At 36.8% G+C, this 14,824-nt stretch overlaps 1 protein-coding gene across 2 annotated transcripts; it reads right to left on the bottom strand.

The window, feature by feature from the left end:
* Nucleotides 1–385: 385 nt before the first annotated feature.
* LOC143881584 (protein STRUBBELIG-RECEPTOR FAMILY 6-like) lies at nucleotides 386–14,372 on the bottom strand. Of its 2 annotated transcripts, XM_077384744.1 has the most exons (16): nucleotides 14,143–14,372; nucleotides 13,234–13,366; nucleotides 13,069–13,140; nucleotides 12,905–12,970; nucleotides 12,760–12,831; nucleotides 12,602–12,673; nucleotides 7,407–7,478; nucleotides 7,254–7,319; nucleotides 7,051–7,116; nucleotides 6,681–6,979; nucleotides 4,983–5,263; nucleotides 4,568–4,839; nucleotides 3,774–3,909; nucleotides 2,691–2,827; nucleotides 1,832–2,027; nucleotides 386–817 (listed from the first exon to the last, which is right to left on the bottom strand). In XM_077384744.1, exons 1-16 carry the CDS (start codon nucleotides 14,222–14,224, stop codon nucleotides 671–673), a joined length of 2,169 nt encoding a protein of 722 aa, XP_077240859.1. In that variant the 5' UTR covers nucleotides 14,225–14,372; the 3' UTR covers nucleotides 386–670. The 2 variants fall into 2 exon arrangements, with proteins under 2 accessions (XP_077240859.1, XP_077240860.1); XM_077384745.1 differs by lacking the exon at nucleotides 14,143–14,372 and having other exon boundaries at nucleotides 1,832–1,988.
* Nucleotides 14,373–14,824: the final 452 nt, after the last annotated feature.

Below are 14,824 nucleotides of genomic sequence, written 5' to 3'. Positions count from 1 at the left end.
ATTACCTTAAAATTGGGCCGGTCCAGGTTGATTCCAATTCATATTTTAGCAAAAGCTCAACCCGACCCAACCCAAGTTGCACCCACATGTCATTATCGAAATAGCTGGGTGCCTTTATCAAATTACAACACAAAAATTGTTTGAGATTGTTCTTGGATGATATGAACAAATATTTGGAAGCAAATGCTATAAAATTGAAGGGAAAATATAAAAATAGGATGAATTTATAGAGAAGATTTGTGAAGAACCTCTGAGAAAAATAAGAGAAAAATAAGGCAGGCTGATTTTCTCTGGTTGATCACCTTGGGAGGGCGGAGAGAGACCCTGAATTTAGAAACTACAAGCTTCAGCCTTAAGGGCATCACTACTAAGGCAAATTTTCAACTTCAGCTCTAGCTTCTTAATTTGAAGCAACACATATTATATTTCATTATTTTCCATGTATCAGAAGTGCAAACACAGGACTTCTTTTCTGGATTAGAAGAACCCAAAAAAAAAAAAAAAACACTATTCCCTCCAGGCTGTTCTTAACATAAATATGTCACCGCCACAAATTTGAAATGAAAAACAAGAACTCCTCTTTCTCTATATCCACACAAACCAAATTATATTACATTCTATGGTTGCCAAAGGAAAAATTCAACACCATCAAGAAGAATAATAGTTGGTATCAGAACATGTACTCTTGTATGTCTGGGTCATCAGCTCGCCTAGAAGCTTCATCTCCAGTTGTTCTCTTGCTCATGCCTGCCCGCTGCACTAATCGGACCAGTGCTTGGACCACCTCTGACATTGGTGGTCGGAATTCTGGCTCTGACTGCATAAATATCACAATTTAACAAACATAGGAAACGTCAGATAATAGGATAAAAGCTAATAACATCAACCTTTACTCTTTAACCTTGAACATGAGAGCTTAGATCTGGGCACAGTGACCCTGGAAAATCCAATACAGCGATAGGTACATACAGTTGGTCCAATTGAAGGATAAACTCAACTATATAATCTAAACACGCATCCCAATAAATACAAGTATCTTACTCAATGCATGATGCCAAACACCAAAATCTATGGCGTGCAAACAGAAGGCTAAAATGGAAAATGCCATTATGTTTTAACTGTTCGCTTGCAGGCCTTGAATGACTATGATCTATCAGTCAATGCAATTTTTGCATTGTTGCCATCAAATTGGAAAATACCAGATCAAATTGATGACCAAATAGTCTATATATTGTAGTTGCACAGATATTATTACAGGGTGCAAACATGTTGAACATGATCGTTCCACTAGAATAAAAAATATGATATAGCAGGGCTTCATCCTAATAGGCATGTTGATCTATGATACATGTATACTTTGGACGCAGACGTACAGTGTCCGACAATATAGTATCGATACTTGTATGGGATACTTCATAGATACTTCTATTGGTCAAAATAACTATCATGTTCAAACATATTTCACAATTGTTTTCTTGTTAGAATCACATATTTGCAATTAAATTGTAAGTATGCAAGTCTTATGGATTCTATTTAACTTTTTATTATTGATTTCATCTTCTAAATTAAATCTAGTGAAGCTTTATCGTATTTTATTCATATATGTCTTGTGTCATATTACATGATATGGGATACCTGCACCATATCCGTGTCCTACTACATTTAGGAAAATGCCAAGTCATGCCCCATATCTGAGTATCATAGATGTTGATATGTCTTGTAATGTCTGTCCAACACTAAAGTTCTATGTATTTGAATGACTGCATTAAGTACGAGGTTTGGATTCCTTCCAAATATCCTATACATTGTAATTTTCCAACATTACATTTACCTGGACACAGAGAGCAACCACATCAGCAAATCGTGAAAGAGATTTGGGAGGATATAGTCCTTTGAGTGCTGGATCGACCATCTTAGCCAGTGCATCAATGTCATGGAGTTGAGGGGTCGCCCATCGAACTAAGGATTGATCAGATCTCGGTCTTGAGCTGTCAAGATCAATGTTGGGATTAGAAAGAGCAGAGAGCCTGGAAAGCAATAATATGTTTCAGAAAATTACAGTCCTAAACAAGATTAATTGAATGAACTATTTGTATTTATTTTACACTTATAATCTTACATACTAATCCAAAACAATATTAAAAAGTCCGTGTCTGCATATTAAAAAAGAAAAAGAAAGATCTTGGTTGGTAGGACACTTCCCCAATTCCACAATCAAGAAACAGAACCGGCAATGTTCGGTGGCAACTCTGGATTAATACTTGATCTGTCACATACCGCTCAGTCCCAGAGATGAATTTCTTGAGAATGGAGTTTTTAATATTACTTGTTAGTGATATAATGACCTTTCTGATGCAAGGTAGGTTTTTTTTTTTTTTTTTTAAATTCATGGGCAGGAGGAAAACAGGGTAGCTATGACAAAGTATCAAACTAATGACTGTTCAAGAGCTTGCTATCGACTTGGAACTCAAACAAGTGGACTCTGGGTTGGCAGGGTCGATGATATTAAACTTTTACAGCCGGGTCGATGATCCCCCTGCCATAAACTTGGAGCCAAAACAAGTTGACTCTGTTTGATCAGGCTCCAAAAGAGCAGATTCTCTACGCTCTTATTAAATTGGCGAAGTTTAATTTTGAAATTCCAAGGCAACAACTATGAGTTTTGGTACATTAAGATGTTTCTAACTTACCTGTCAAATGGTTTCCGACCAGTTAGAAGCTCCAACATGACCACTCCAAAGCTGTACACATCGCTTTTCAGAGTATACTGACCAGACATTGCAACCTCAGGAGCACTGTATCCATATGCCATGTTATGATTTAAGGCCTGCAAATGACAACTCAGGACAGTTTCTCACTTCATTGAATAAATAAAATTTTCAATAGTTATCTTTCAAAAAAAAATAAAAAAAATAATAGTTTTACTGCACCATTGATCTAAATTAGGCTAAGGAAAAACCGCATCAAGATTTGGAACAAGGAGCCAGAAAGTTCTGTCATAAATCATAGCAATGATCTGTCCTGTCCAATAGCTTAGATGATCCCCATCTTCTGGTGTCGTGACGTATACATGTAACCCAATCTCAACCTCCGCATTACATGGAACTGATAATAGCCACTTAAGTTACAGGGATGCCATGGAATGACAAAAAAGGCATTGAACTTTACCAAAATAAGTACATCTTAACACCCATCTAAGGGTATTTTGTTCATGTGAACTCCTCTATTTGGGTTGCTTTATCATTTGGTCCAGCATAATAAGGTTTCTACAATTGGTACAGAAACAAAAGACATAGTAATAGACAGAGGTAATGGATCAAGTTATGAAGGCTGACTCCAAATTTTCTAGAATGTCAACAAAAATACTCAATGGGCTGGACTTTGGTAATACGTAGATACTATTTTTGGGTTGAGGAAGAAGTGACAAATATTTTGAAGGCTAACCCCAAATCAACTAGAATTTCAACAAAATGACTCAATGGGCTGGACTTTGGTAATACGTAGATACTATTTTTGGTTGAGGAAGAAGAAGATCAATGATAAATATTTTGAAGGCTAGCCCCAAATCACCTAGAATTTAAACAAAATGACTCAATGGGCTGGACTTTCGTAATGTGTAGATACTATTTTAGGGTTGAGGAAGAAAAAGATTAATGATAAATAATAGTCTAAGGTTCTTTCACCATATTTGATCCACTGATGATTCACATTTCTTCTTATACTGACTCTCTGTAGTGCACTTGCAATAGAAATTTGTGGTGCTAAGAAATTACCTGATTCTCTGCATTTGGAACAAAGAGAGACAACCCACAATCCGAGAGGTGAGGATTGAGCTCCATGTCAAGCAAAATATTGGCAGACTTGAAATTCTTATGAATTACAGAAGGTGAGCAAACTTCATGCAAATACCTGAAAATAAAACCCATTTGTAAGAAACAGATTACCTGGACAAATTATTAACTCATGTTTTTGTACCAATGGGCAACGTAAATGCTAAAAAACTTGTTTGATGGACTTCGAACATGGGTTAGTCAGGTGGTCAGATATGACATACCATGCCGAAGCTTCAATTTCATAAAACAACAAGTTTTCATTGACCAGGCCTAACCGAACATGGAAGACAAAGGACCAACCAACTTAACTGATCTAAACACTGGATGACACCTCCCTCAAAATAAGGACCATTGGTTTTTGGTTTAATGTAATAGACATACCCCATAAGTTTGATTACTATAAAATTCCAAAAGACAAGAATATCCTTTTACGAGCATACTATAAATCTTTCTATTTTTAGCATTGCTGGTCGAAGTATGGTGTTATCATTTTTGAAATAAGTATACATCTTGGTAGTTTATTGAACTTAAGGTCTACTCACTAAAACCGTAAGAAGCATACGCCTTCTTAATAAACATATGGATGCCACTAATATTATTCAATTCTTCCAGAACTGATTGGAACACAGTGACGCTAAAGCCATAGCAATACTATTTATACCTGACCAATCCTGACCAGGTTCTACCAAAAGATAATAAAATAAGTATTTTCCATTAACACAAGCACAACTTACTCTAGTGCTCGTGCCGTGCCCATAGCAATCTTGACACGTGTGCTCCATGTCAACGGTTTGCTGTATTCATCTGAGTGGTGAAGGAAGTCATGAAGCGAGCCATTCCTGAGAAACTCATAAACCAATAAGTGCTGCCCATGCTCTGAACAGTAACCCACCAGCTCAGTGACATTTGGATGATGTAAAATAGAGATGCTCGAAACCACTTCCAAGAAAGATTCTTGTTCTTGATTGGGTATGGCAGACAAATATATTTTCTTCACGGCCATAACCTATTTAAGTACCATCAGAAAATTAATTTGATATTCCAAAAGTTGAATTACCAATTGAAATTTAAAATTTCAGCCCAAAACTGAAAAACCATCTGAACCATTGGAAGGATGAAAAGATACATCAATCAAAGGAGAGAACATACCTTCCCATCATCAAATTGTGCCCTATAAACACGTCCGATGGACCCCTCACCAATAAGGTTGTCTACACTAAAGCTTCCTGTAGCCATCTGCAAGTCTGCTATTGAATACACAGTAGCACTTATGGGAGCTGTACTAGTTTTTTTGGAAGGAGCCTTGTATGAAAAATCATCTTCATCAAATGATTTGTGCCGATCAACAGGAGGTGGTTTAAGATTCATTGAAGCAGATGTTTGCAGTGTCATTGGGTTAATTGAAGATGAAGTTTGGATAGACTTCATTTCTGCAGTAAAGAAAGCAATAATAAGCAAACTATCCACTCAAATATGAATCAAAATATCTCAAATTGCAAAGATAGTGGCAATGGAGCACTTGGTACCATTCTCCAATAGCAACAAAACTGTCATGCTTGACTATGAACCATGAAATACATAGTTTGCATTTAGATCGGCTCCAAAGAGTTAACTTTGAGAATACAGATTCACGATGAGTTTCTTCTGTCACTTAAATGTCATAAAGAAATACACAGTTTGTAACAGTATCCTTGACAAAGAGCAAAGTTTGAGCATACTATGTTAGATACAGCCTGCCCAATATTTCTGATCCACTTGGTGGTCGCAAACATAATCTAATACAATATAGCGTAATAGATACATAAAAACATGTCCAAGTAGAGATATCCAAACAAATAAGGGCTGGGTCTAAAGCAGTAATTTATCTTCAGTGAGATGCACCGGTTTGAGCTGGAATTGTAACAGGATCCTCTACAAAGAGGAGAGTTTGAGTATACTATTTTAAATACAGTTTGCACCCAATATTTCTGATCCACCTGGTGGTCGGAAACATAATCTAATACAATATAGCCTAATAGATGCATAAAAACACGTATCCAAATAAATAAGGCATGGGTTTAAATCATGTAATTAGATGCACCGATTTGAGCTGGAAGGGCATCACAAGGCATTTCACCAATACCTAGAAAAATTCACAGCTGTTCTTTTTTATGACTGCATTAAATCATATTTTGGCTAGGGTGAGTAGAAAATAATCAAAATTGCAACAAAAGACATATCTCTACTGAATCCCTTAAGTCCCTTTCAATTGACATCCTGTAATCAGGAAGGAATAGTTGAAACCGCAACCATCACACAGAGTTCGACCATCATTATTCTGAATTCACCGCACAGACAAAAAGGAAAAAATTACAGAAATAAAATCGTTATTATAGTTGAAACTGCAACCATCACACAGAATTCATCGTTCACACAAAAAGGAAAAAATTACAAAAAGAAAATCGTTATTCTGAATGAATGGCAAGATACAAAAAACTCCAGTGCTTCTTGACATTTATTCAGTTATAAAGAATAAAGGTAAAAAGAGCAACATCATGCAGCACCATGAGAGCTGCCTGATGATGGAATGTCCTGTATCTAAATGTATACACATGTATGTATAAATTTAGGCATTTTCCACTGTGTCACTTTGTCTTATTCGAGTTTCTTTTACTCTTTTACAACTACGACTGACATGAGTACCCTGCCTAACGGCGTTCCTAACTTTTTTTAGAAACACAAAAATAAATAATAAATTCATTGGAACCAAGCTCAAGATGCAGCAAAAGCTAATTTGACACCATATGTAAAACTGGAAAACTGGAAATATAGATAAATGAAATTTTTTAGCATGGGAAATGAAATTACCTTTAACTTCAATTGAAACAAGAGGAGTGAAAGGCCGATCAAGGCCAATCTTTTCCCTCTTTAAGGTACTTTTGGATTTCCTCTTTACCAAGAAGAATGCCAGTATTGCGCCAACAACCAAAATTGATAGTACTATTCCAGCTATGCCTCCGCCACCTATACCTGATTTCTTCCCACCTCCACCAGTATCAGACGGGCTATTACCAGATCTTGAACCTGGGATGGGCTTTCTGCTAGGAGGAGGTGTAAATGGTGGTGGCGGAGGTGCAGGCCCTGAGGTCCACGAGTTACCTTCAGTCCTGTAAAAACAAATTCAGATAACCGAGATTTGTGGAAGAAGGTTTCATTCACAGAGCCATACAATACTCACTGGAGATTATTTATGCTTTTCAGCTGCAGAGGAATCCAACCACTGAAATGGTTATTCGCAACATTTCTGATAGCATGGCAGGTAAGAATTATTACATGGTATTCTATTTGATAAAAATGAATTATTATATGGTATTAAAAAGATGTTTCAGTATAAAAAACAATTTAGAATTATGCTTTCCAAATCACATTCATATTGCTCACAAATTTTGAAGGGGGAGACTGGCAAGAACATCAATGTGGCCTGTAAATTGGTTGTTTTGCAAATTCCTGCAGCATTATAAATAAGATGACGAAAGGAACAGATATTTGGATCAAATAGTAACAAATCAATCGTCAATCTCTCATTTTCCTTACATGGTGATCACACTTGAAAGTGAGCTAAAACTCTCAGGAAGGTCACCCGGCAGCACATTGAAGGAGAGATCCCTGGAGCAACAACGGAAAAAATATTTAAAACCTCAGAAACCATAACTACAAAGCCTGAAGAGAGGAAGTACATGAAAATCAGTACATTAGCTCAACAAGAAAAGTAATCCTCTATTAAAAAGCACAGTATATTAGTCCAATAATAAGTTTTTAACATTTGATAAATGAGAGAGTCATTGATGTAGTACAACCCCATGTTGAGGTTTGTTAAACTATAAAAGATAAATAACGCCTTTCTCCAACAGCTTAAGCTTTTGGAGAAATTGGTAAGTTAACATGGTATCAGAGCCAAAGGTCCCGAGTTCAAACCTCCTGGATAGCAAAAATTCACATGCGATGGTCGGCCCAAAGTGGGACCACATGTGCCACGTGTTTGCCAAGTGGGCCACACGTGCGGGGGAGTGTTAAACTATAAAAGATAAATAACGCCTTTCTCCAACAGCTTAAGCTTTTGGAGAAGTTGGTAAGTTAACAAGGTTGAAGACGAAGTGGAACAGCACGTACAACGATTAGTAGTTTAGTACACCCAAAGATTGTAAATACCAAAGCAAGGTGTGGAAATACTGAAATTGTTTGTGACCCAGAATAGGAGCAAAGGCACCAGCGAAAGATGAGTAGAATATGTTTGTGAGCCTTAGTTCTAATGTAGATAGAGCCCACTTCTCTACATGACCGTCGGATGCAGATGAGACCCATTTCAATGTGACGCAGATATGAGTTCTATATTTTTTTTTTCTGCTTTTATGCTTAGTTAGTTTAGAAAGTCTTCGGTTTTTCTTTAATGTCAGTGGATCTTTCTTTTAGTACGTCTAATCCAATTTGGATTTTATGTAGACTACTTTAAGGGCTTACACACACACACACTGACACACACGCACGAGTATGTAGGGATATATAGTTATATACATATGTGAGAATATGTGTGTCCATTTTCTGGGTTGGACAGAGTTTATTTTTGCGCAGAAAATTTCTGCAGGTTATTTTCTGCTCGCAGAAAATTTCTGCATGGTTTTTTTTTCTTTCTTTCTTTTTTTCTGTTTGTGGATTTTCTTTCTTGAAGAAAGATTCCCACTTTGAGAGGCTTTGCTGCAAATTTCTGCAAGGTTCTCTAGAGCATTGATCTATGGTTGTAATCAACCTGATCTGATCCTTTTGGCTTCAATCACAATTTGTTTTGGATTAGTACTTAAGTAAAGGTAAGTCGTTGTAATCTTAGCAGTAATTTATTTTGAAATAACTTCATATTTGACTATATTGTATGAAATTTGTATCCAAAAGCTACCCATTAACGTTTAGACATTATCTTGCCAAAATTGCATCATAAATTGGTAACAGAGCTAAGATGCCTCCTGATAAGGCTTCTAGTCCTAATTCTAGTGAAGATATACAAGAAAACAAGAATATTGAGGAGAGAGAAAGAGAGAGAGAGAGAGAGAGAGAGAGAGAGAGAGAGTTGCGAGTTTAGGCAAACTCAAGCCTTTTCCAAGGCCCAAAGAAAGGAAGTGATCTATTCGAAAATGCTTTTTGGCATAATTGCTACAACCAACGAGCTATACTTTGGTAATTAGTGAGAATTCAAAAAGCTCAATTGTTCCAATAGGCAATTACTACTTGGGATGAGATGAAAAGATTGATGGGAGATAAGTTCGAACCTTTTAGTTATTGGCAAACATTATAGGAATTAATCTATAAACTTACTCAAGGTACCAAAATGGTTGCTCAATACACGAAAGAGTTCTACAAGTTACTTGTAGAAATCGGTTGGACTGGGAGACACCCAAGAGCAACTAATCACAAGGTCCTTAGAAGGTAGAACCCATCCATCCATGACGCTTTTTGCATCCACAAGTTTGGAACTATTTCCAAGACTCAATTAAAGGCTCAAGCTATCGAAGAAATCCAAAACAGGGTGTCATTTAGACCTTTTCCATTTTCGGGAAGCAATAGACCTTTCTTGCGGCGTCAAATATGAGCTAACAAGGTCTGAATCAAGGTAAGTTTCAGGCCTCTAAATCCTACACTAACACTTCCATTGCTTCACAAGCAACTTCATCCAAAACAATCCTTAATAGAGCCAATGTGAACAAGGTCCTTGACAGGTAGAACCCGTCCACCCATTACGCTTTTTGCATCCACAAGTTTGGAACTATTTCCGAGCCTCAAGTAAAGGCTCAAGCTATCGAAGAAATCCAAAAGAGGGTGTCATTTAGACCTTTTCCATTTTCGAGAAGCAATAGACTTTTCTTGCCAGACTCAAATATGAGCTAACAAGGTCTGAATCAAGGTAAGTTTCAGGCCTCTAAATCCTACACTAACACTTCCATTGCTTCACAAGCAACTTCATCCAAAACAATCGTTAATAGAGCCAATGTGAAGTGGTTTCGGTGTGGAAAGATAGGACACATTTAATCTGAATGTCCCTAGCTCGACAACAACTCCAAGTACAAGAAGAAACAGAGAAAGACATGGGAGAAAAAGGCTATCAGGAATAATTTGATGAAAAAAGTGGAGATGTTATGGAAGAAGAGGGTAATATTCTTTATGAAGACTCTTATGCCCTTGCTTGGTACGTATGAGATTTTTCTATACTCCTAAGCAAGAAGGACATTGGTTGAGACATAATATAATTTCTATCATGTGTTGTATTAAAGGACATAGAGTCAAACTCATCATTAAGTCTACTTGCAAGAATGTGAATAATAAAAAGAGATCAAATCTCCACCCAACTTCAAAAGAATGCCCGATGCTTGCGCCTTTCCCAATAGGGCTAGAAAAGATACTAATAAGGGCGGCATAGGGGGCTGTAAAGAAGCCTGGGTTAGGGGGATTTCAGTCTTTTGGTTAAGCTGTTAGTACTACTTATAAATATAGTCAATGTCTCTAATCTGGATGAGTGGAACGAAGGAAAGTGTCAATCCCTGTCTTAGAGGGAAGAGGGGTGAAACGACGCTTTTGGGTTAGTTTTTGACTTACAAGGAAAGAGAGAAAGATGAAGATCTTGTTGTGGCAGTCTAACAATCATAAAGAGTCAAACTCATCATTAAGTCTAGTTGCAAAAAAGTGATTAACCAAAAAGCGGTGAATAAATTCAAATTGACGATAGAAGCACACCCTCAACCATACAAGTTAGCATGGTTGAATAGCTCTAATGACGTAAGTATCTCTCAACAATGCTTGATTCCAGTTTCTATAGGAGACAAGCTGACGAGGATCGTAGGCACATGAGGCCCAATAAGTGGCATATTTGCCCAATAGGACTTCTTTTTTCTCTCTTCATTCTTCTTCTTCCCTCTTTCCTTTTCTTCCTCTCTTCTTCTTCTTCTTCTCTTATTCTTCTTGTTCTCTTCTTCTCTTATCCTCTTTCTCTCCCCCTGTCATGAATCATAAACATAAAGATAGTATGTGCCTGTGTGCTGTGCTATAGTAACTATGGATGCATGTCACAATTTGCTTAAGAAACCTTGGCAATTTGATAGGGGTGTTTTTTTTTTTTCTTTCATGGCAATAGGAGTGTCATATATGATGGTAGAAAGAACACCTACACTTTCTACATGAATGGTGAGAAGTTCACCTTGATGCCTTCCGAGGCGATTGAAATTACGAAAAAGGTTAGAGGATAGCATGTCTTTCTAGGCATGAGTGGATGGCTATGCATTTGGGCTAACTAGTCCATTTGCGGTTTCAACCCTCATAGTTTCAAAGAAAAACATGTGTAACAATGACAGAACTAAAGACTGCAATCAGATATCGTTTTCCTATTCCTAGATTGGACGATATGTTGGATCAAGTTAGCAGAGCATCGGCGTTCTCCTCTAAGATATCTTAATAGTGGTTATCGACAAATTCAATATCGGCCTGGGGATGAATGGAAAATGACTTTCATTTTCTTGAAAACCTAGCAACAAAATCAGTTCTCCATCTGTCTAAATATGGGGACAAACAAATTAAATCAGATTTTCAGTGTGGATTGCTGTTAAACTGATGGAGATGGAAGAAAGAGCGAGAGAATTGTGCCTGTTGTATAGTAAGAACTCCTTCACATGTCTATAGTTATACAATTGTAAGGGGATTCCAGTGTATTCCTTGAATGCCTTTTACGATCAGTGTCCATAGAATTTTATAGTTATATGTTACATGGATTCCAGTGAAAAAAATTACATTTCAAAAAAAATAAAAATATGAGCCGAGCATATTTGTACAGGTGATGATTGAGGTGTTGAGAACCTTCATTAGTAGGTTAGCCGTGGTCTACTTTGACAACATACTTCCAGTGTATTCCTTGAATGCCTTTTACGATCAGTGTCCATAGAATTTTACAGTTATATGTTACATGGATTCCAGTGAAAAAAATCACATTTCAAAAAAAAATAAAAAATGATCCGAGCATATTTATACAGGTGATGATTGAGGTGTTGAGAACCTTCATTAGTAGGTTAGTCGTGGTTTACTTTGAAAGCGTACTCATTCATAGTTCACATATGGCTACACATCTCCAACATCTATGAAAAATTATGAAGACATTGGGGATGGAAAGGCTAATGGCCAACCTTAAGAAGTACATCTTGGCAGCTTAAAAAGGTTATATTCTTAGGCTATGAAGTGTCAAGTGAAGGAATCAAGCTGGATGAAGCCAAAGGACTAACTATTGAAAAACGGCAAGCAACTACTACTATGGTAAAAGTTGTTTCAGTTATTTAGTGAATAAAAGACAGAACAGACCTTGTCTGGGGCAACACAATCATTAATTGAAACATGAAAATTGAAAAATGAAATTTGGTCCAAAATGAATTTTAGCACATCATTGAAATCACTGTACTATTGGCAATTTTGAAGTTCTTCTCTACCTCACTATAAGTCATCCGCGTTACCTCTATTGCAACTGCATCAGGATGTTTTTGTTTGCAATGTATGCTTCATATGTTTTATATGGATGTTATTCACTTGATAAGTAAAAGAAGAAAATAACAAATCACAAGTATATAATGGAAAATACAAGCAAATTGTGTCATTGAAAAAGTTAAAACCATAATAAGAGTTTTAAATGATACTATAGAATATATGCAACTATGTGTGGTAATCATGACTGTCTTCATAAGAAGAGAAGTGAGAAAGGATTATCTCACAATGAGGTGAGACTAGAAAGTTGTCCAAACATGTCCTGCAATTGGTCCTGAAGTTGATTGTGACTCACGTTTCTACATTGGTCAACAAAACCATCATAAGTTCACTCTTTCTAGACAAAATAGAGCACAAGAATACACAAAAGAGGTGTCTGACTCACAGGTATCTAAGAGAGCTCATTTGAGAAATTGAGTAAGGGACGCCTCTGTTGAAAGAATTCCCAGCTAGATTCCTGCAGATTATATATCAGACTATTGCCACCAAATGTTGAAATGAAATAAAAGAGTAGCATTTTCCTAATTTACATTTGCTGTACATTCGGAGGAAGTTGGTAAGGTATTTGGTTTCCGAGATTATTATTGCTAACATCCCTGTAAGAATTTCAACAGAACATAAAGAAGTCAGACCTAACTCAGTACTCAGTGAAGATATAATACTCACTTCATTGAGAAAACAACAAAGGACTCACAGGCTCGTTAACGAAGTCAGACTTGATAGCTGGTAACCCAGAGATCCCGTAAGTCCCATACCCGATAACTTGCTGAGCAAATATCAGAAAAAGCACAATGTGAATCAGAAAAGCCACATGTATGCTTAAGCATACCAACGATGAGTGGGACAGAAATAGACTCACATTTCTGTAACTGCCGAACCGGAGCATGTTACACCTTTCCAAGACTGTCCACATGGATCATCACCGGTTGAGCTCCAACCAGTAAGCTGAGACGGTGAATTCAGGCTGCTGTACATGACCCTGAGAGCAGATGCTGTTTGAACAACAGAGAAAAAACAGGGTCAATATAACCAATAATGAAAAAGTTCAAAGCCAAATTTTTCATCAACATGATCAGATGGGTGTTTCTTGGATTGACTGATAACTAGGCTATCAGATTTATTCAAATCCGTTCCCAGATCCGGGACGAAAACAAAATGAAGGCACTTAAAAGATCACAATAAAACAAAATAACACTTCATAAAAAAAACATGCAACCTGTAGAACACTTGCCAAAACCAGTGAAGTGCAAAAATTGCAACAAAATACTCCACAACCCTGGAGAAACTACAGCTATCTTAAAAAAATCCTCAACCAAAAACAAATTCAAGTGACCAAAAAGGAGCAGGAACATACAGTAAAAGTAACTCATAAAAAAAGAAAAAGAAAAGAAGCTTAGCTTGGGAAAATTTTATCTGATCAAAGAAGTCTAAGATCAATCTACAACAAAATACTCCAAAAGCTAAAATCCATTTTCATACTCTTACAATATAGTCACCCAAAATCATAAAAATACATAAAATGGAACAAACCCTGCAAAAAAAAAAAAAATCAACACAGAAAATCTCCAACCAAAACAAATTCAATTAGTAAGAAATGTTCATGTTGCCCGCACACAGAAAAAAAAAAACATAAATGTAGATGTTTCAAAGGTTATGAAAAAAAGAAGAAAAAAAGCTTCTTTTTTTTTTTTGCATCGATTGAAGACCGAATGCCAAAAGGGGTGGGAGGAAAATTCCAAACACAGCAAAAAGATGCAAAAATGTTTACCATCAGCTTGATTTGTAGAGCCATTGACAGGATTAAAATTCCAAACCAAAATGCAGAGGAGGAGAACTAAAATCTGCAGCATTCTCTCTCAAAAGTTCATCCGAGAGGGAATCCAAGGGTTATTTCCAGGCTAATTTAAAAGGAAAAGAAAAAGAAAAAGAAAAATTGACACGCAATTCGAGAAGAACCCAAAACCAGCGTATGACTACAAAATAATTAGTATTAAATAATAAAAACAAACAACGCGGTTTTTACGTTATTTATGACCAAATTTTAAAACTTTTTAAGCGACTGTAGTTTTGGATCGGTCCTTGAAAAGTTAAGAGTGGGCGCATAATCCTACAGGTGGTGAAATCTGGGCTATTCTTTACTGGTTATTTGTCCTACTCGTACCCGATCGGATATCTCATTTAATCTCTGTTTCAGCTTACCTTTGTTTTGGGGCTAAGATTTCACGGATTTGGTATGAAATCCCCTCTCCATCTTGTGGAAATCTCACCTTTTATGTAGACCCGGCAAACGGGTAACCCGTGCCGGGTACGGGTATGACCTGGGGTATCTTTTTAGTGTACCCGGACCCCACCCGGGCGGGTTGGGTAAACACGCGGGTAACTCGGCAAAGTTATATTTAATTTTTTTTTTTTTAAAAAACTTTTAAAATTATTATTTTTGCCTTTTTCAT

The sequence above is a fragment of the Tasmannia lanceolata genome, unplaced genomic scaffold (assembly GCF_043159265.1).
Source record: "Tasmannia lanceolata isolate RefF3 unplaced genomic scaffold, GAP_Taslan_0.1 ptg000007l, whole genome shotgun sequence".
NCBI classification, from domain to species: Eukaryota; Viridiplantae; Streptophyta; class Magnoliopsida; order Canellales; family Winteraceae; genus Tasmannia; species Tasmannia lanceolata.
The sequence above is the reverse complement of the archived record's forward strand: the minus strand, read 5'-3'. Positions and strand labels throughout refer to the sequence as shown.

Coding starts and splice junctions, on each gene's coding strand:
- LOC143881584 (XM_077384744.1), bottom strand. CDS start 14,224: ATGCTGCAGATTTTAGTTCTCCTCCTCTGCATTTTGGTTTGGAATTTT. Junction 13,141..13,233: donor GGTTCGGCAGTTACAGAAAT/GTGAGTCTATTT, acceptor ATATTTGCTCAG/CAAGTTATCGGGTATGGGAC. Junction 7,117..7,253: donor AGTCTCCCCCTTCAAAATTT/GTGAGCAATATG, acceptor CCATGCTATCAG/AAATGTTGCGAATAACCATT.